This window comes from Populus alba, chromosome 12, assembly GCF_005239225.2.
Source record: "Populus alba chromosome 12, ASM523922v2, whole genome shotgun sequence".
NCBI lineage: Eukaryota > Viridiplantae > Streptophyta > Magnoliopsida > Malpighiales > Salicaceae > Populus > Populus alba.
The window spans coordinates 8,842,094-8,863,248 of NC_133295.1; the positions used below are offsets into that span (position 1 = coordinate 8,842,094).

General features: G+C 36.9%; 1 protein-coding gene and 1 long non-coding RNA gene across 3 annotated transcripts; one reads left to right on the forward strand and one right to left on the reverse strand.

The window, feature by feature from the left end:
- Positions 1-564: 564 nt before the first annotated feature.
- Positions 565-6,502, forward strand: LOC118029009 (protein IMPAIRED IN BABA-INDUCED STERILITY 1). 2 transcript variants are annotated; one of them, XM_035032769.2, is made up of 9 exons: positions 565-1,134; positions 1,280-1,564; positions 1,756-2,073; positions 2,761-2,988; positions 3,345-3,442; positions 3,960-4,047; positions 4,143-4,676; positions 5,368-5,500; positions 5,987-6,502. In XM_035032769.2, the coding sequence occupies exons 1-9, from the start codon at positions 775-777 to the stop codon at positions 6,004-6,006; spliced, it is 2,064 nt and encodes a 687-aa protein (XP_034888660.1). In that variant the 5' UTR covers positions 565-774; the 3' UTR covers positions 6,007-6,502. The 2 variants fall into 2 exon arrangements, with proteins under 2 accessions (XP_034888660.1, XP_034888661.1); XM_035032770.2 differs by having other exon boundaries at positions 566-1,134; positions 5,980-6,502.
- A 13,665-nt stretch (positions 6,503-20,167) lies between these two features.
- LOC140956205 (uncharacterized) lies at positions 20,168-20,922 on the reverse strand. Its single transcript, XR_012171325.1, has 2 exons — positions 20,722-20,922; positions 20,168-20,653 (listed from the first exon to the last, which is right to left on the reverse strand). It is a non-coding gene; the product is annotated as an uncharacterized lncRNA (long non-coding RNA).
- Between the last annotated feature and the right edge of the window lie 233 nt (positions 20,923-21,155).

Below are 21,155 nucleotides of genomic sequence, written 5' to 3' on the forward strand. Positions count from 1 at the left end.
GGTTCCGGCACCGGTCACGTGAAATCATTTACAATAATAAATGGCGAAGTGGTTATAGCCTTATAGGAATGAGACATCGCCATCAACTGAATTCAATAAAATGAAAATCCAAAGGAAGAGTGGATTGATCATCATAATTGTTTTAGGTTTGCCTCCGTTGATCCCGGTGATTATAATAAATTGTGCATCCTATCCACCATCCATCATGATGAGTCCTCCGCGATTGCTGCAGAATTGCAGAGACAAAATTAAAATAAATAAATAGATAAAACCTACTTTTTTGTAAATATTAATTATCCCGTATTCATCTACGTGCGCTTGATTGATTTTATTTATAATTTTGAAAGTGATTTTGTTAATCCATATATAATAATAATAATTTTACGGTTTAACTTAATTTTCAAATTATTTTCATTTAAAAAGATTAAATTATTATTTTAATAGTTTTGACATTTTACTTAGGAAATAAAAAAATACTTTGATATATTTTAAATTAAAAAAATATTCTATCAGAAACATAATCAACACTTAATTTTCAATATATCTATAAAAAAACGACAAACTAACAAACATTCCAAAGCTTTTCTTCTTCTTCTTCTTCTTCTGGTTGGTATAAAATACAAATAGCAAACCAACCCATTTGTTTTCTTTTGAAGAAATCTGGGCATCCGAACCTCCATTTTCGTTTTTGAAGCTCCGCCTTGTTGGCTCTTGTATTTTATCCAATTCCCTGACCCGACTTCCCTACAACCCGAACCCGACTTCCATTCAAAAATGGGCTGCGTGAGCTCGAAGCAGGCGGTGTCCGTCACACCAGCGTTGGACCATTCCGGAGCGTTAAACACGAGTCGGATTCGGGTTGGCATGGACCAGCACACAAGTTTCAAGAAGAATGGGGATCGCCGTCACCATCATGAGATGGTGGTAAGTTGCGGAGGGAGCGAGTTGGGCGAGTCAGGAAGAGCTCCAAGTTCAAATGGCGAGTCGTTGAGCTTTAGATTGAGGAATTTGCACAAGTACATTGAGGGTGAGCAGGTGGCCGCAGGTTGGCCGGCCTGGCTAAGTGCCGTCGCTGGCGAAGCCATTCACGGTTGGGTCCCTCTGAATGCTGATGGTTTTGAGAAATTAGACAAGGTTGTTAATTATATGCTTTTAGAAAGTACTGTCTTACTCATCTGAAACTGGGCAAGGCTCTGCTATTTCATTTTAGTTTATAAATGCATGCATAGCTAGTTCCCCTGGATAGTCAACTTATACTTATGCCCAATTGCTTTGGTAGATAGGACAGGGTACATATAGCAGTGTGTTCCGGGCACGTGAGACTGAAACTGGGAGGATCGTTGCTCTGAAGAAGGTTCGGTTCGACAATTTTGAGCCTGAGAGTGTCCGATTTATGGCAAGAGAGATATTGATTCTTCGTAGACTCGACCACCCCAATATCATGAAATTGGACGGGCTAATCACTTCGCGATTGTCATGTAGCTTATACCTTGTCTTTGAGTACATGGAGCATGATATCACTGGACTCCTGTCATGCCCTGATGTCAGGTTCAGTGAGTCACAGGTTTTAACTCTGCCTTTCTAGAATTTGTGTTTTTTTCCCAAGACCACTTGGAAATAAATAAATAAAAAAGATTCTCTTAATCTGTAGCATCATATGAACAGTTTACTTTACAAAACAAAGCATGCTAAGGTGCCCGTTGATTGCGGTTTATTTCTGTCCTCTGAATTGCATAAATTACTCTTCTTTTGCAGATTAAGTGCTACATGAGGCAATTATTATCAGGACTTGATCACTGTCACTCAAAGGGTGTAATGCATCGGGACATCAAGGGATCAAATCTTCTCGTAAACAATGAAGGAATACTCAAGGTAGGAGATTTTGGTTTGGCAAACTTCTGTACTTTCGGGCACAGACAACCTTTAACCAGTCGTGTAGTGACTCTGTGGTACCGTCCTCCCGAACTTTTGTTGGGTTCTACCGATTATGGAGCATCTGTGGATCTCTGGAGTGTAGGCTGTGTATTTGCAGAACTTCTTCTTGGAAAGCCTATCCTTCAAGGGAGAACAGAGGTAAGCACGTACATGGTTGTGCATTATTATTCATCTAGTCTTTTTTTGTACGATCGGTGTAATACATTAAAAACCAAGGTGCTAAAGATTTATAAATATTTTCCGTAAGTACTTCTATTCCCATATCTTTCTTAGGTTAGAATTAATAGAAGCTAAGTTTATTCGTATCTTGTACAATTCTTCGATTCATTAATGGATTGCACAAGTAAAATTCCTTAAAGATTACTCTATTATGATGCTAGATATGCTTTTCTTTTGTCCTCACTGCTACGTGATATAGCAGTGAGGAGAACCATTTTGTATCTATTACATTATAGCTGTTACTGGTTCCAGCCGATGTGGAGTGCAGCTGTTCTTTTATCTAAGAGTGAAATTTAAGGAGGTAAAAAATAAATCAAGAAGTTACAACCATCCACCACGAAGCAATATCTAGAATATGGAAATAAAACTTGGCAATCTGCACAGACTTCCATTTGATTATGTGAGTTTGTGCTTCATTTAACAGTAGAGCGTGGCAAATCGCTAACATGCCAAGTTGGGATGATCAGATATAGCTGTTTCCCATTTTTTGTTGTTGTTGCAGACTACTAAAGCATTAGATTTAACAAAATTTAGCTGTTCTTGTAATTTCTGTTGATCTGCTTTTTCCTTCGAGATTTTGCATGAATGCTCTTCTTTTCCCTCCAGGTTGAACAATTACACAAAATTTTCAAGCTCTGTGGATCCCCGCCTGATGAATACTGGAAAAAGTCTAAACTTCCTCATGCAACTTTATTCAAACCACAACAACCTTATGACAGTTGTCTTCATGAGACCTTTAAAGATTTGCCAACGACTGCTGTGAACCTGATCGAAACTCTTCTCTCTGTAGAGCCTTACAACCGTGGGACTGCTTTTTCTGCTCTTGCATCTGAGGTGATTATTACCTCCCATTTCACTTGATATGCTAATTGAAATAGATGACCTTAATTCATATAGCCATGGAAATTGGTATACTTCATGAAGTTCTATTTGAATCATCTTACACTGGTGGATCTCATTTCAGCCATTCTTTCCATTCTCACCAAGAAAAAGAAAAAGAAAAAGAAACAGAGATTTCTTGTCTAACGTCCATGTACTTCCATTTTAGTTTTCAACTTTTCCTTCTTTTATTTTAGTAAATCAGACGCAAATAGCAGTGTTGTTTCTTTATGGAAATTGTGTGACTTGGTGCCTTTGGTTTGCCTCAGTAGGGTTCTTTAAGTACAAGCTTCTTACCTACCATTTTTCAGTATTTCAGCACAAAACCTTATGCATGTGATCCATCAAGCTTGCCAAAATACCCACCTAGCAAAGAGATTGACGCAAAAAACCGCGAGGAGGCAGGGAGGTGAGGATTCTCATTTTTCTTGTCCAATTTTCTCTTAAAAGATTTATGTCTCCACTGAATTAAACCTTAGTTTTGGCAGCATTACTTTTTCAAAGCAATGAAGTCAATTCCATGTCTGTGGTAACAACTGTGACACATAATTAGCTGGATTTTTCTAGATATGAGATTTAGGATTCAAGCAACTTATGATCTTGGAGTCGAATGACAATTAAAATTAGTCCATTATGCCTCAAAGTTGCATTAAACAGCATTTGTCAGCCATGTGACCACTGGTATTACCAAGAAAATGAAACAGATGCCACTCATTAAAATCGTATACCTTAGGAAAAGTCTATAATTGCTAGCATTGGACATTCAAATACCTGTCAATTTACAAAATGCATGTAGACAGCTCTTGGAAATTTATGTCTAGAAACTCTATTGACTAGAGACTTATAATTTAAAACTCTTGAAATCTCCAGGATTGTAGGTTATACACTTATACTGACATCCAATTATATTGGCTCTGAAATTTCAGGAAAAAGATCAGTGGGAGAGGTCGTGGCACTGAAACAAGAAAGTGTACAAGAAAACCATATGGAATCTGTAAATTGGCACCAGCAGAGGTCTCTCTTGCACACGCGCATGCGCGCACACACACACGCAGTTGTTTGTGGAAGCTGATTCACACTGATAGTGACAAGTTCCTTTCTGTCTCCAGGATCTAGCAGCTAGAATACAATGTAGTCAAATCAATACCAGTAATATGCGTATTCCAAAGGTAGGAGATGGCAAGTCTGGTGGAGAAGCACGGAAGCCATCGCTTGATAAATTGGAAGAGATTTCCCATATAAAGAATGCATCCCAAGGAGACATTCCCTTTTCTGGCCCATTACAAGTTTCTAGTTCAAGTGGTTTTGCTTGGGCAAAAAGACGAAATGGCGATGCATCCATAAGGTCCCACAGTAGGTCTATTTCAAGAGGTCATTCTAATAATGGATCAGAACCCTCCTCTGCATTGCAAGAGAAAAATAATTCTGACTCAAAACAGCATAATAATGGGGATCTCATATATGGAGTCCGTACCAATTCTAGAGGCCATAATTCATATGAGATTTCTAAGTTTGCATTGCAGAAACAATGGAGTCAGTTTGAACGTCCAGATTCTTTTGATGCTTCTGAGGAGTACCACTCTCAAGAACTATCATTGGCACTTTATCAAAGAGAAGGAATGGAATCCAAGAGAAGTAATTTGGTATGTGTGTAAATATTAAACCCGCATCTGACTTCATTTACATTTTTTGTTGAAGATGAAACGAGATAAATTTCTTCTTTTTTTGCCTGAAAATGCATGTAACTTGTCATAATTTAAAATTGAATGAAATTTCAAGTTGGGGATAACTGGGAGGCGGTGATGAACACAGTCAGCAGCAGGGTTCAAGTCACATGGTTCAAGTCACATGATTGCTGGCTGTTGCAGTGGGGAACTGCTATTTGGGTTTAAGTGGTGGCGTGCTTTAGCAAAGACAACAACTGGGGCAATGATTTTTCATGATTTCCATTTCCTTTTCTATTGAGAGAATCTTGAAACCTCAAAATTTGTATTTATTCAACTGTAGCTTTTTTTTTTTAATTGATCTCTATACATTGAAAGAAAAAGCAAAGATCAGGCTTACTAAATAAGATTTCTACATTGTCATGGTTAATCCAAGAGTCAAACTTTGACACCAATATCACATTGGGATGATTAACTATTTGACCATAGTTCCAGTCACTTGTAGAGTGTTTAAACTGCACAGAATTTGAGTTATGAAATTACCTTTAATCCTTTTCTATGTCATTGTTATGTTTGTGAATTGAAAGGAAAAAACAAAACATTAGAGAGGTGCAAATGTTTAACCGTTAACTCTCTATTGATTTTCTAACTTAAAGTTTAACTTGAACAGGTTTTTCAAGATCAAATGGACAAGGTCGACTTTTCTGGACCCCTGTTATCTCAATCACACAGAGTGGATGAACTCTTAGAAAGACACGAGCGCCACATTCGCCAGGCAGTCCGAAAATCATGGTTTCATAGAGGTATGAAGATGATAACACTAGTCCCCTCACTTTTTATAATATTTTGTAAGGTTTTTAGATCATCATCAATCATACCAACTTGGTCTATGTTCATTGCATTGAATCATGTAAGACCCTAGTTTCATTCCTTTCTCAACCCTGTTGTTTCACCCTAAAAATATGATTAATTGATGTAAGGTGTTGAGTTATACCTAAATAATGAAAGTAAATTGAATCTAGATAATTGATCGGGGACAAGAGGTGGCTACTTAATCATTGACTATCAATTCCCATTATGATGGTCATAACTGATGCTGTCATCTATGAAATTCTACTTCTCATAGATTGGTAGTGCAATATAGAAGAAACTTGTACTCTGGTATAGTGGGGCTAGCATTACTCATTAATTTTATCAATTGTGATAGTAGTTGCCCGTTGCCACCGCACCTGGATCTTCATGAAGTTCCATAATACCTAATTTGACTAAATGTTTCTACCAGTTTATAGGTAAGAAGCATGGAAAGTGATCATTATTATGTATGCCCGGCTTCCGAAGTCCTTTTTATACGATGGATAGGTTTCTCTCCAAGCAAAACTTGAGAAACCTTGCACAAGAGGCCACTTATCAGGAATCCCACCCTCAAGGAGACAAGTTTAAACTGAACCGCTGTACCCAACAATGACACCATTGAACCATCAGCTGAATAGAAAGTCCCGCATAAGAATGGCGAGGAATGGAAATCTGGAAGCTATATGTTGATTGCTTTCCTGTATATCCAAAAATGAGGAGGAAATGGGGATTAAAGAGAGGTACATAATGATGGTTTGGGCTCTTCTTTTTCCCCTATTCCTTTTGAATCTGAAATTATCACCTTTCTTTATTTATTTCATCTTTAGTCTGTTTTGTCAGCCCTTTACTTTTTCCTTTCCTTTTATTATGATTTGACCTATCCTTAAAAGTGTAATGATTAGTGATCCCGAGATTAATTTATGTAAATGCGCAGAGTTTTCAGGTTTGCAGCATATGTTTCATTTTTAATATTTGACAATTAGATCATAACATGAGCTAGTGTAATTTCTTTTAGGCAATAGCAGGGAGCCAGGATGTCGTTCAGATGGACAAGTTACAGATTAAATGCCTAAGCCTATCATTTTGTTTTGGGTTTGTTTTGTGCAATAACACTGTGTTTATAAAGTGTTATTAAAAGTGACTTAATCGAAGTCAATAGTTGATTGTTAATTTCACTAATTAAGAATGATACGGACCATAGTTTTGAAACTCGGTCCGGCCTAGCGGATCAACTCGGGATTCGGCCGACCCGGGGTTGGAACCGGGCCGGGTTGAAGAAAAAATGGAAGAAGGAAAAACCCGGCGTGACCCGACTGACCCGATGGGTTAACCCGGCGACCCAGCTACAAACCTGTTTACTTTTATTTTATTTTTTTTTACTAAAACGATGTCGTTTTGATTTTTTAAAAAAAAAAATTTGACCAAGCCAACTCGGTCAAAACCCGAAACCCAGGCCTTGGACCGAGCTGGATCTTAAAACTATGATATGGACAATTAATTTTTATATATTATGAAAATTAAGTTTAAGTTCATATGGTAAATAAATGCGATGTATGGTTACAGTCAAGGTTGTTAAAATTGAGATTTTAGAACGAAACAGAAAGCCCTTCACAAAATCGGATCGTAAAATCGTAAAATCGTAAGGAATTTTGAAATACATTAAAAAAAATTCATGTTTCAAATAAAAATTCATACATAGTTCAAGCAAATTAAAAAACATGTTTCAAATAAAACTTCATACATATTTCAAGCCTTCAAATAAAAGTTCATATATAGTTCAAACATCTTAAAATACATGATTCAAATAAAAGTCATACATAATTTAAAATAATTTTTCATTAACTAATAATCAACAAACTTAAAACAAATAATCTGCTGGTGTGTCATGTAAACTAAAACTAGCTTCATTCCCTTCATCTTCCTCATCATTCCTTAAGCATTCATCAATATCATTAGCATCAAGAGGATTATTAGTATCACTACTAGTACCAACACCAATATTATGAACATTAGTGCTACTACTAGTACCAACACCAATATCATCAATTTGAATATTCAAATCATCTTCAATACCATGACTCTCCATTTCAACATCATTAGGAATTTCTTCTTCATCACTTTCATCTTCATTACCATTTTGTCTTCGTATTGCACTGTCAATAACACCAAACAAATTAAAGTTTGGATGTTTTTCTCCCTCGGTTATCCAATCATCATCAGATGAAATATCATCTTCTACACCAAAATCACTAGCTTGCTTTTTGACTTGGTTATTATTCAATTTCAGATTGCACATTACAAATACCAAGTCATTCATTTTTCTCTGGTGCAAACGATTTCTTCGTTTTGTATGAACCTAAATAAACAATTCAAATTGATAAGATTTTTATCAAATATTTCAACATTTAAAATAAACAAATAAAAAACTTACCATTTCAAATGCACTCCAGTTGTCATAACCCAATTTTTGACCATTTTTATTTTAATTATTATTATTATTTTATTTACTAAAAAGGATAAAAAATGATGAAAAAATAATAATAATAATAATGAAAAAAACAAGTAAAATGAAATAAATGAAGAATGAATTAAAATTTAGGTTAAGGGCAACATGATTGGAAGTTTTTGGGGTTTAATTAAACTTTGGAATTAATCTAATTAAGCTTGGGATTAATTTAATTCATCCAATTAAGGGTTTTATTGAAGAATTGATAAATTTGAGACTTAATTAAGCTTGGAATTAATTTAGTTCATCCAATCAAGGATTTAATTGGAGAATTGACAAGTTTTGAGACTTAATTAAGCTTGGAATTGATTTAATTCATCCAATCAAGGATTTAATTGGAGAATTGATAAGTTTTGAGACTTAATTAAGCTTGGAATTGATTTAATTAATCCAATTAAGGGTTAATTGGATAATTGATAAGTTTTGAGACTTAATTGGACTTGGATTTAATTAAATTAATGAAATCAGGGACTTAATTGAAGAAATATCAAAGTTTAGAGTTTAATTGGGGTTCAAATTGAAAACATTAAAATCCAAGGATTAACTGGTAAAAGGCGCCGAAATGCAGGGGTCCAATTACAGATTAACTAGGGGTTTAATTACAAGACTTCCAAAACTTTAAGGACCAAAATGAAAATAACCATTAAACACAAAAAATGGTGCCGTTTCTCAGCACTGTTCATCTTCTTCACACGCTTCAGCTGCCGGCCGCCACCATTACTCCTGCAATAACAGTCGATTGATTACCTGGTAACGGTGGAATGCTGTGGCAATAAAGCCGGAGAAAACAAGGAATCACGGGACGAAAAAAGAAAAAAAAAAGGAGGAGAAAGGGAACCAGTGGGGAAGAATTGGACCGAAAACCAGAGGAGAGAACCGGAACAGAACCCATAGAAAAAACTCAGAAAACAGGGGAACAACACTGCGGCATACGAAGAAAACAGAAGAAGGACGAAGGAGAAGGAGGCCAGGACACAGACGAAGGAGGATGGAAGAAAACTAAAAACGCAGAGGAGGAGCAGAGGAAAAGAAACCCAGAAAACACAAAACAGATACACAAAGACAAGGATTGGCTCTGCCACTGCCTTCTTCCCTGCAAACAATGAAAACCCAGAATCAAAACAAATTCCCAGCAGGAAAGAACCAACATTTCATCATCGTCTTCGTCCCTTCCATCGCCAATAACCGGGGCGACGAGTAGAGTTAAAAGCAGAGGAAAAAGTCCAAACAGAAAGACCGGGGAAGCAAAGGGAAAACGTAAGCAGGAGACACAGAGACCAACATCAACATCCCCATCGTCTTCATCGCCTCCAGTAACGTCTGCAGATCAGGTAAGTTTGTTTTTGTTCCCTTTACTGTGCAGCTTGGATTTAATTCACTTTGGCACGCACGCGTGGTGCGTGCCTTTGCCCAGCCGGGTCACTGGCTTGGGCCAGTGACCAGGCTGGGTCGGCTGGGTCCAGCCCAGCCTAGCCCTATGGGCTGCGCTGGGCCCGACCCCAAAAAAAAAAATTTTAAAAATTTAAAAAACAGAAAAATAAAAAATGTATATGCATTAATAAAAATAATGTAAATTTATTGGTTTATTCACTGACGCCAGAGTCAGGAATAAAAATACCGGTTTAAATTTATATTATTTTTATTCGTTGTATTTTATTTTATTTGGTTAGAAAAATAGAAAATATTTGCATTCGTAAAAAAATTAATTTTATTATTATTTATTTATTCACTGGCGCCAGAGTCGGGAATAAAATAAAATATTGATCTAATTTATTTTATAGCTATGAATTTTTACCAACCCCAGAGTTGGAATTATTCGAGTTTGAATATTCACTGGCGCCAGAGTCAGGAATATTTAAACAAATCATCATAGCATAAACTAATAAACATTTAGCAATTTAAGACAAAACCAGCAATGCAGTCTGCCTTAGGCAGAACGTTTAAGGGGTGATAATATCTTCCCTTTTACGTAACCAATCCCGAGCCATAGAATCTCTGTTGACCAGTTAGGGTTCCTAGTGACCATAATACTAGGTGACGACTCCTCAAACAAGACATTTTTTTTCCTAAAAGAACAGGATGCCAGAAATCCATTCTTTTTTCATAATACGAGAATTAATTTTTAGGGTCGCCGCGATGTCGGGTGCGACAGAATGGCGACTCCACTGGGGATTTAGGATTAAGCTTTGTCTTTTGTCTTATTATTGCTATTTTATTATTATTATTATTATTATTTGTTGTGTTTATTTGTTTATTTTTCCTACATTTACTGCTTTAGCATGCATCCTTGTTTATGTTACCATGCATCACTTTGAGAGCACACACTTTACAACCTAGGATAAGTGGGGAAGTAATGGTACCCCAATGGCTTTAGCCTGGGTAAGACTCGTGAAACCATCCAACTCTCGCTTGATTGTTTACTTGGAAGTGGTTGATATGCCAAACTGATATTACTCAGGGCCTCTATCTTCACACTACTTGTATGCCTCATATCGACCTTTCATCGTCGATCACTGAGCATGCGAGAGACCCTTTAAAACTAGATAATAACCAACCCTTTGATGCACTCAATAATTAGGATCTTTCTATTAGGTTGTCACCCCGTGAAGGGCAAGTCCGCATTTCATATGCATTTTTTTAATTGCTTCAGCATTTTTGCATAATTGCATGATTTACATTTAGCAGGTTGAAATATAGGTTCCCTATTGAAACCCATTTATAACACTCGTTCGAGAAAAAGATAAATGGAAAACGAAGAAAGAGCCCAGTTGGAAGCCCAACATCAAAAAGAGGTGGACAATCTTAAGGAAGAAAAGCAACACTTATAGCTCAGCCTGAACCTATGCTCGTAAATCCCTTCAATCCACATAATTTGGGGGCAAATGGGTTGTCATCTGATTTTCAACAAGCCATGCGTTTTCAACCAGCATACCCCACAAGAATGGCGTTTACCATTGATTCTACAGAAAAGGAATCTCAAAAGGGCAAGAGGGTAAAAGAAGATGGTATGAACAAATTAGTTGCCCTAGAGCAAAGGTTGAGAGCATTGGAGGGAATTCACCTATATGATCCTATAAAGGCTGCTGAGATGTGTTTGGTGCCCAACATTGTCATTCCCAAAAAGTTTAGAGTGCCAGAATTTGTCAAATATACGGGAACTCAATGCCCTATAACTCATCTTAAAGCATACTACAACAAAATGGCTGAAGTGGTTGATGATGAGAAATTGCTGATTCATTTCTTCCAAGACAGCTTGAGTGACGCTGCCCTCACTTGGTGTATGCGGTTGGATAATACCAAGGTTAAAAAATGGAAGGATTTAGTTGATGCCTTCATGAGGCAATATAAGTTCAATATAGACGTGGGCCCTGATCGTTTAAGCTTGCAAGCTATGGAGAAGAACAACAAGGCATCAACTAAGAGAATATGCTCGGAGATGGAGTGAGGTAGCTGCACAAGTTAATCCTCCTATGTTGGAAAAAGAGATGATCAGTTTATTTTCCAATACCTTTAAAGCTCCATACTTTGAGTTCCTGGTTAGAAGCTCTGCATAACATTTTACTGACCTGGTTGTTATAGCTGAGAGGATTGAACAAGCCATTGGGTTAGGTAAGATTGCTAACCCAACTGAGAATAACGGTTTCACTGAAGGTGGCTGCCAAGGCACTTATCATTCCTATAGCTAATTGCTTTACACCAACTCCCAGAAATCAACTATCTTGAAGATAAAGCTATGGTGATATTAGGTTAAGAAAGATCTATAAATGACTTCAATTGACTGTTGAAAAGATGCTCTTGTCAAGGAGAATGAACGATTGGTTCCAGAAATTCCAATCAATGATCACTAAATGTTTAGCCCCTTTATATGTTATCATACTAGTGTTCATAGCCCAAGATGTTGGCATAAGTTCTTTGTTGTTAAACTTCTTTTCCAAAGTTTCAATGAAATAATGAGTTTGTCATTCAATCATGTTTACGACCAAGCATTATTCATTTTCTTGAGAGAGTTTTCTTATAAGAACTCATGAATACACTTTGGAAACCTCGCGTGATCTCATAAACGCAATTCATCTCTTTTACCAAAATCAGTTTCCTATTGGAGTTTTGAAAAAAATTGATCTAGCATTTTGATTTCAAAGATAATTTGATGTTTATTCAAAAACAATATTTTTGACATTCTACTTATAGAATGACAAGTGAATCAAGCAACTCCTTTATAGAGGTGACCAAACTAAAAAAAATTGTGAAAAAAAAAAGAAACGAATAAACACCCTTATCCCATGACTCTTGAATCATGTGTTTTTAAATGTATGAATAATGATATGTAGTGAACTCGTTGCTTATAACTCATGAAATGCATCTTTGCAAAGACCAGACCATCATACTGGATGAGGTCAAAGTTTATTGATCTTAACTGTTTGCGCTTGAAATGAGGAAAGACCATCTTTGTTATTCCTTTCACGTTCTGAAATAAGTATATCCCTTGCGATCCCTTTTTGAGCCTGAAAAATTTTTCTTTCATAAAATATATCCCGACTAAGATCACACCCCACACTAGGGCAAGTGAAATTTCAATGATCAAGAAAAATGATAAAGCCGTGAGAAAGCCAAAAGGCAAAAGAGCCCAAGAAACTCAAATGCTAGGGGGCATGCCTAAATCACAAGAAAAAGTGATAACTAAGATAAAATGAGTATGCTCTAGCAAAGCAATGAAAAAGAAAAAAGAGGGGCAAATCAAAGAAGAGCAGCAAAAGAAATATGAATGATGCCAAAATTCAAACTATTGATCGTGATCTGCAGTCTTTGAAACCCTGAAACACTCTTTGAGCCTTATATTCTTTTCTTTCATAGCCAAAAACCACAGCCTACGTTACGTGCCTGTAGAAGTCCTTTCTAATCAATCAAGCAAGCAACCTAGAACAATAAACAATGCTCTCAAAATGCAAAGAACACTTTTTCATAAGATTCATGACATTAAGAATAAACTACTCATTATTATTCATGCTGATAAAAATAAATGTTCAAAAAGAGACAAGTTTTTCTCATATAAAACCTCGAGCTTTTTTCTCGAGCCCTTCACTTTGAAACAAAAGGTCATCTCATGACTGAAGATCTCATTGCCAAACACAAGAGCAAATAACCTTTTTTTTCCAAGAAAGAAAATAACCAAGGAGTTGCAAAGATTTCAAAAGCAAATTGTTTTAGATTCACATCGAAATAATTTTTGTTTTCAAAATGCAAGATCAAGATTTCAAGATTCATTCTAGACCCATATTCCTTCACCAAACTAAAAATGAGAGAATGGCCTTCTAAAACCATTATTTGTCTAAGTCGCTGACAGAGCAAACTTAAGGGAAATAACCAGTACAAGGGGGCAACATTGTGTTTAAGGAAAATCTATCATTCCTTACAACAAGACAAAGGGGAATTTTGGTTTATGAAAGACAGTTTGATCCTTTCAACAAGTGATACCGAATGTTTTTTAGCAGTGAGACGAGGGGTAATGAATGATCCTCTCAAATTATTTGACGAGTCAAAAAAAATCTTTAGCAAGCAAGTGGGTCACGATGGGCACCACAAAGGCTGAGTTGTGCAAACAAATCTGGAAATAGATTTACATGGGCTAACTCAAGTGGGCTAGAAGCCAAGTGACAAAGATGACCCGAATCAGAGGTAGCAAGTCCTCATCAGTCAAGCAACAAGAAGACTAAGAAGAAATGGGGGCCTATATTTCAAAACAGGTAAAGATGCATGCATATCATCTAAACTTCGAGACATTGAACAATGAGTTTTGCAAATTTCATATGAGAAAATTCCAACGAAATCCATCAAGTGGAAGGCCAACTTGAAATGGCCAAGATTGAATTTGCTTTTGAAAATTTTTCATTTTTTGAGAATTTTTCATCCTGGGCAGGCCGCCCATGAGAATTAGGCCACCTGAAAAATCTTTGTGTTTTTCCACCTTTTTTGAGTGCGCCTTCGAGCCATCGACCATCATAGGTAGTGCATTTCATATCCTACCTCAATTCAAGCGCACCTTCGAGCCCTCGTCTTATCTTCATTCGAGCGCGCCTTCGAGCCCTCTCCTCATCTCTTTTCGAGTGTGCCTTCGAGCCCTCGACCACCAAAGGTAGTGCATTTCCTATCCTACCTCCTTTTGAGTGCACCTTCGAGCCCTCACCTCATTTCTTTTCGAGCGCGCATTCGAGCCCTCGACCATCAAAGGTAGTGCATTTCCTATCCTACCTCCTTTTGAGTGCGCCTTCGAGCCCTCACCTCATTTCTTTTCGAGCGCGCCTTCAAGCCCTCGACCATCAAAGGTAGTGCATTTCCTATCCTACCTCCTTTTGAGTGCGTTTTCGAGCCCTCATTCCCTTTCGAGCGCACCTCCGAGCCCTCATTTCCTTCGAGCTTCCATCTTTTGGAATAGTGCGCTTTCGAGCCTTATCATGTCATTTTTTCCACCTCCTTCAAATCTATGTGAATTAGACCATTTTTGAAAAATCCTCGTATTTTTTCTTATTGGGCCGGTAACCCATTACAATGTGACCATCTGGGCAGGTAACCCATTACAATATACCAACTAGGCAGGTAACCCATTACAATGTGACCATCTGGGCAGGTAACCCATTACAATATACCAACTGGGCAGGTAACCCATTACAATGTGATCATCTGGGCAGGTAACCCATTACAATGTGACCATCTGGGTTGGTAACCCATTACAATATACCAACTGGGCAGGTAACCCATTACAATGTGACCATCTGAGTTGGTAACCCATTACAATATACCAATTGGGCAGGTAACCCATTACAATGTGACCAACTGGGCAGGTAACCCATTACAATATACCAACTGGGCAGGTAACCCATTACAATGTGACCATCTGGGTTGGTAACCCATTACAATTTACCAACTGGGCAGGTAACCCATTACAATGTGACCAACTGGGTTGGTAACCCATTACAATATACCAACTGGGCAGGTAACCCATTACAATGTGACCCCATTACAATGTGATCATCTGGGCAGGTAACCCATTACAATATACCAACTAGGCAGGTAACCCATTACAATGTGACCATCTGGGTTGGTAACCCATTACAATATACCACCTGGGCTGGTAACCCATTACAATGTGACCAACTGGGCAAGTAACCCATTACAATGTGACCACCTGGGCTGGTAACCCATTACAATGTGACCATCTGGCTGGTAACCCATTACAATGTGACCATCTGGCTGGTAACCCATTACAATGTGACCATCCTAAAAAAAAAAAATCATCCTCGTATTTTTTTCAATCATCGGGCAGGTCGCCTGGAACAATTAGACCATTCGCGAAATTCTTCGCGTTTCTTTTATCATCGGGCAAGTTGCCCAAAACAATTTGATCAAAAAAAAAACAAAAAAAAAAACAAAAAAAAAATGGTTGTCTTCCAAATGACTTGTTTCTTAATTTCTACATCTCTCTGTAAAGGTCGTATGTCAATTTACTGTTTTCAAAGTTTTCAAGAAAAAGAAAAAAAAAAAAAAGAAGCAAAAGTTCTCTCTGTATCTACTTTTCTTTATAAATTTACTACACAAAGCTAAAAGAAAATAAATTTTTCTAAATATCTTTGTATAGTAAATATTATAAAGAGGGGGCAACTGTCATAACCCAATTTTTGACCATTTTTATTTTAATTATTATTATTATTTTATTTACTAAAAAGGATAAAAAATGATGAAAAAATAATAATAATAATAATGAAAAAAACAAGTAAAATGAAATAAATGAAGAATGAATTAAAATTTAGGTTAAGGGCAACATGATTGGAAGTTTTTGGGGTTTAATTAAACTTTGGAATTAATCTAATTAAGCTTGGGATTAATTTAATTCATCCAATTAAGGGTTTTATTGAAGAATTGATAAATTTGAGACTTAATTAAGCTTGGAATTAATTTAGTTCATCCAATCAAGGATTTAATTGGAGAATTGACAAGTTTTGAGACTTAATTAAGCTTGGAATTGATTTAATTCATCCAATCAAGGATTTAATTGGAGAATTGATAAGTTTTGAGACTTAATTAAGCTTGGAATTGATTTAATTAATCCAATTAAGGGTTAATTGGATAATTGATAAGTTTTGAGACTTAATTGGACTTGGATTTAATTAAATTAATGAAATCAGGGACTTAATTGAAGAAATATCAAAGTTTAGAGTTTAATTGGGGTTCAAATTGAAAACATTAAAATCCAAGGACTAACTGGTAAAAGGCGCCGAAATGCAGGGGTCCAATTACAGATTAACTAGGGGTTTAATTACAAGACTTCCAAAACTTTAAGGACCAAAATGAAAATAACCATTAAACACCAAAAACGGTGTCGTTTCTCAGCACTGTTCATCTTCTTCAAACGCTTCAGCTGCCGGCCGCCACCATTACTCCTGCAATAACAGTCGATTGATTACCTGGTAACGGTGGAATGCTGTGGCTATAAAGCCGGAGAAAACAAGGAATCACGGGACGAAAAAAGAAAAAAAAAAAGGAGGAGAAAGGGAACCAGTGGGGAAGAATTGGACCGAAAACCAGAGGAGAGAACCGGAACAGAACCCATAGAAAAAACTCAGAAAATAGGGGAACAACACTGCAGCATACGAAGAAAACAGAAGAAGGACGAAGGAGAAGGAGGCCAGGACACAGACGAAGGAGGATGGAAGAAAACTAAAAAACACAGAGGAGGAGCAGAGGAAAAGAAACCCAGAAAACACAAAACAGATACACAAAGACGAGGATTGGCTCTGCCACTGCCTTCGTCCCTGCAAACAACGAAAACCCAGAATCAAAACAAATTCCCAGCAGGAAAGAACCAACATTTCATCATCGTCTTCGTCCCTTCCATCGCCAATAACCGGGGCGACGAGTAGAGTTAAAAGCAGAGGAAGAAGTCCAAACAGAAAGACCGGGGAAGCAAAGGGAAAATGTAAGCAGGAGACACAGAGACCAACATCAACATCCCCATCGTCTTCATCGCCTCCAGTAACGTCTGCAGATCAGGTAAGTTTGTTTTTGTTCCCTTTACTGTGCAGCTTGGATTTAATTCACTTTGGCACGCACGCGTGGTGCGTGCCTTTGCCCAGCCGGGTCACTGGCTTGGGCCAGTGACCAGGCTGGGTCGGCTGGGTCCAGCCCAGCCTAGCCCTATGGGCTGCGCTGGGCCCGACCCAAAAAAAAAAAAAATTTTAAAAATTTAAAAAACAGAAAAATAAAAAATGTATATGCATTAATAAAAATAATGTAAATTTATTGGTTTATTCACTGACGCCAGAGTCAGGAATAAAAATACCGGTTTAAATTTATATTATTTTTATTCGTTGTATTTTATTTTATTTGGTTAGAAAAATAGAAAATATTTGCATTCGTAAAAAAATTAATTTTATTATTATTTATTTATTCACTGGCGCCAGAGTCGGGAATAAAATAAAATATTGATCTAATTTATTTTATAGCTATGAATTTTTACCAACCCCAGAGTTGGAATTATTCGAGTTTGAATATTCACTGGCGCCAGAGTCAGGAATATTTAAACAAATCATCATAGCATAAACTAATAAACATTTAGCAATTTAAGACAAAACCAGCAATGCAATCTGCCTTAGGGAGAACGTTTAAGGGGTGATAATATCTTCTCTTTTACATAACCAATCCCGAGCCATAGAATCTCTGTTGACCAGTTAGGGTTCCTAGTGACCATAATACTAGGTGGCGACTCCTCAAACAAGACATTTTTTTTCCTAAAAGAACAGGATGCCAGAAATCCATTCTTTTTCCATAATACGAGAATTAATATTTAGGGCCGCCGCGATGTTGGGTGCGACACCAGTTACGCTCACATCCAGATGAAGTACAAGTCAAGCTTAGAACTCGGATTGCAAACCTTTGTAATTCTGGACATTCATCCCCACAAGAATCCCACCATTGAGCTGGAGTTTTTTTTATCTCTAGCTGTCTTGGCAGCCTCAATGCCAAACAACCCTTTTGCATCCTTGAATGATTCAAGTTGCAAGTCAATTTTGCACCTTTCACTTGCATTAGGCACCATCCTTTCTAAGCATTGATATAATCCAATTTTAAAGTTGGCATTAACCTTAAAATTGGGATTATAATGATAATGAGGATTCAAATAATAAGCTGCTGCATTTAAGGATCTGTGGAGTTGAAGTCCCCATCTTGCATCAACAATATTCCATATAGGTATATAACTATATAAAAAAAACAATAAAAATATCATTACTTTATAGATGACATTCATATTAATAAATGAAATTATTTGAAATAAAAATTAGCAAGATATATACCTTTTTTTCACACGACCAAAATTCACTTGTATCTTCTCTTTTGCTTCATCCATTGCTTTATATATAAAACCCATAGCTGGTTTCTCATCTGAATCAACTAATCGAAGAACTTTAATTAGAGGATACACTGCCTTAATACATATAGTGACATCATGCCAAAACCTGGTGTCCAAAACACAATTTTGAATTCGTTTCCCTTCTTCTATTCTTGCAAACCTACAAGAACTCCACTGTTTGGAAGTAAACATAGTCATCAGCTGCATTTTATGATCATTCAAACATCCCAACGTCAAATATGCAGTTGCAAACCGAGTGGCAGCAGGTCGAATCAAATCCCTTCCATTCGTAAAGTGCCTTAGCATGGAAATAAGAATGGTTCTTGAATAAATATATGAGGTGATTTTCCTCCCTTTGGCAATAGTTACTTGATGAACCTCTAACTTCTTCTCAAAATCTTCTAATATCAAGTCAATACAATGGGCAGCACATGGTGTCCAAAACAAACTCTTTCTTTTTTCCATCAATAATTGTCCCGCTGCCTTGTAATTTGCAGCATTATCGGTGACAACTTGGACAACATTTTCCTCCCCAATCCTCTCCACAATGGCATCTAACATTTCAAATACCTTATCAGCAGTCTTGGACATATCAGAGGTATCCACTGATGACAAAAAAATTGTCCCTTTAGGACTATTAACCAAAAAGTTACAAATACAACGTCTTTTTTTATCTGTCCATCCATCAGACATTATTGAACAACCTGTTTTTTTCCATTCTAGCTTGTACTCCTCAAGCAATGTCATTGTTTGATCCACCTCCTGCTTCAAATACTTCTCTCTAATATCATGGTAGGATGGAGGCTTGAAACGTGGCCCATGCCTTGCAACCAATTCAAGTGCCTTTACAAACTCAGGGTTTTTTACACAATTAAATGGAATTGCACTAGTGTAAAAAAACCTTGCAATTTGTCGACATGCTTCTTCTCTAATATCCTTTTTTAACAATTGATTTAGAGTTGTTTGTGTACTTCCACTCCCACTAACTACTCTCTTTCCTTTGTCCTTGGAGCTAATTTCTATAATTTCATCATCATCATCATTTGCACTATATTGATGGGCCTTTCTTTTCTTTTCATTTGCTTCTAGATTTTTCACCAAAACACCCAAAATCTTTTGCTTAATATTTTCTGGAACTTGCTGACATGGCTCGACATCCTTACGACTGCAAGCCAAATGTTGTTTGAAACGATAAATACCTCCACTGAGAATTTTTTGACAATACTTGCACTGAACTTTTTTAGAATTCCTATCAATATCTATACCATGTTGCCATCCCACATCAAGTCTATTACCAGAAGAATTTTTTCTAGATGCCATAAGTTCAAGTGTTCAACAATTCAAGAATCAACTCAAATCAACCCTGTAATCAATCCAAACATTTTATGATTATAATTACCATTTTGTTATACATAACAATTGACAAAATTAATTCAGTCCTATAATACTGAAATGGCATTCAATTCAATCAAATTCAACAATTTTCAGTCCAATTTTCACCCCATTAATTCAGTCCTATAATACTAAAATGGCATTAAATTCAGTCCAATTCCTAAAAACCCAGCCAAACAGATCTACCATGGACAGTGCTTTGAAATCTGCAGGCTGGGGTGAAAATTGAAGCAGATGCAAGAAAAAAAAGCAAGCAATATTGAAACAACATATTTATATATAAATCATCTTCTATGTATTCACAGCCAGTACCCGATTCAATTCAGTTCAGTACCCGATTCAAGACAGAGCCACAGAAACTTTGAATCAAAATATTACAAAATCAGAACCAGTTTAACAAAATAGCTATCGTGGTTTTGATGATTATGGCCATATCTGCACATATTCTACCTAGCTCATTCTTGAACTGCTTTGAGAACTAGTACTCATGATAGGAAGTTGATCTTCTGCACACGAGCACGTGCTTGCTTATCAATAAATATGATTTGTGTGATGCTTTACTTGCCTTTGTACAAAATAAAAATTAATTCCCCAGGAAGTCTTCTGCTCTGTTCTCAAAACTTCTATGTTCCCTAACGAGAAATTCATAGACAAATTTAACAAACTAGAAATTCAATTAGCAAACCCATTCACAAACCCATTCACAGATTAAAGCAGTCGGTGACAGACCCGGTGAGCAACCCATTCACAGACCCATCAATTCATAAATTCGGACACAGGGGACAAATAACAGGGGCAAAATTTGGTCTGCAATTTGACAACTAAATCACGATGCTATTTGCAGAAGGTGCAAAAATATAAACAGAATAACTTACTATGGTTGGTGCCTGGTGGAGACTGGTCACTGGAAAGTGGAGAGCCGCCGCTTGTCTGAAATCTGGATCTCACGGTGGCTGGTGAAAAAGACTGTTGTTGCCCGTTGGTGGTGGACCGATGGTTGATTGCTGGAACTTGGACGGCTGAGAGAAGGAGAACAAGGATTTAGAGACTGAAAAAAGATGAAGAAAGATGAAGAATTGACGATTTGTGGTTTTGTTCTGCCTTCTGCGTGTGAGTCACACGGTGTGACTGTCAATCGGCCAATTCTTGCTTGACATGTGTAGCTGGAGGGAACAGTGGCGCAACATTTTGTGTTTTGGAGCAGAAACGTAAAACCGTGCGTAAAATCGCGATTTTGCGCGATTTTACCCAATTTTAACGATTTTACCCGATTTTATCAATTTTCGATTTTTGTGAACGATTTAACACG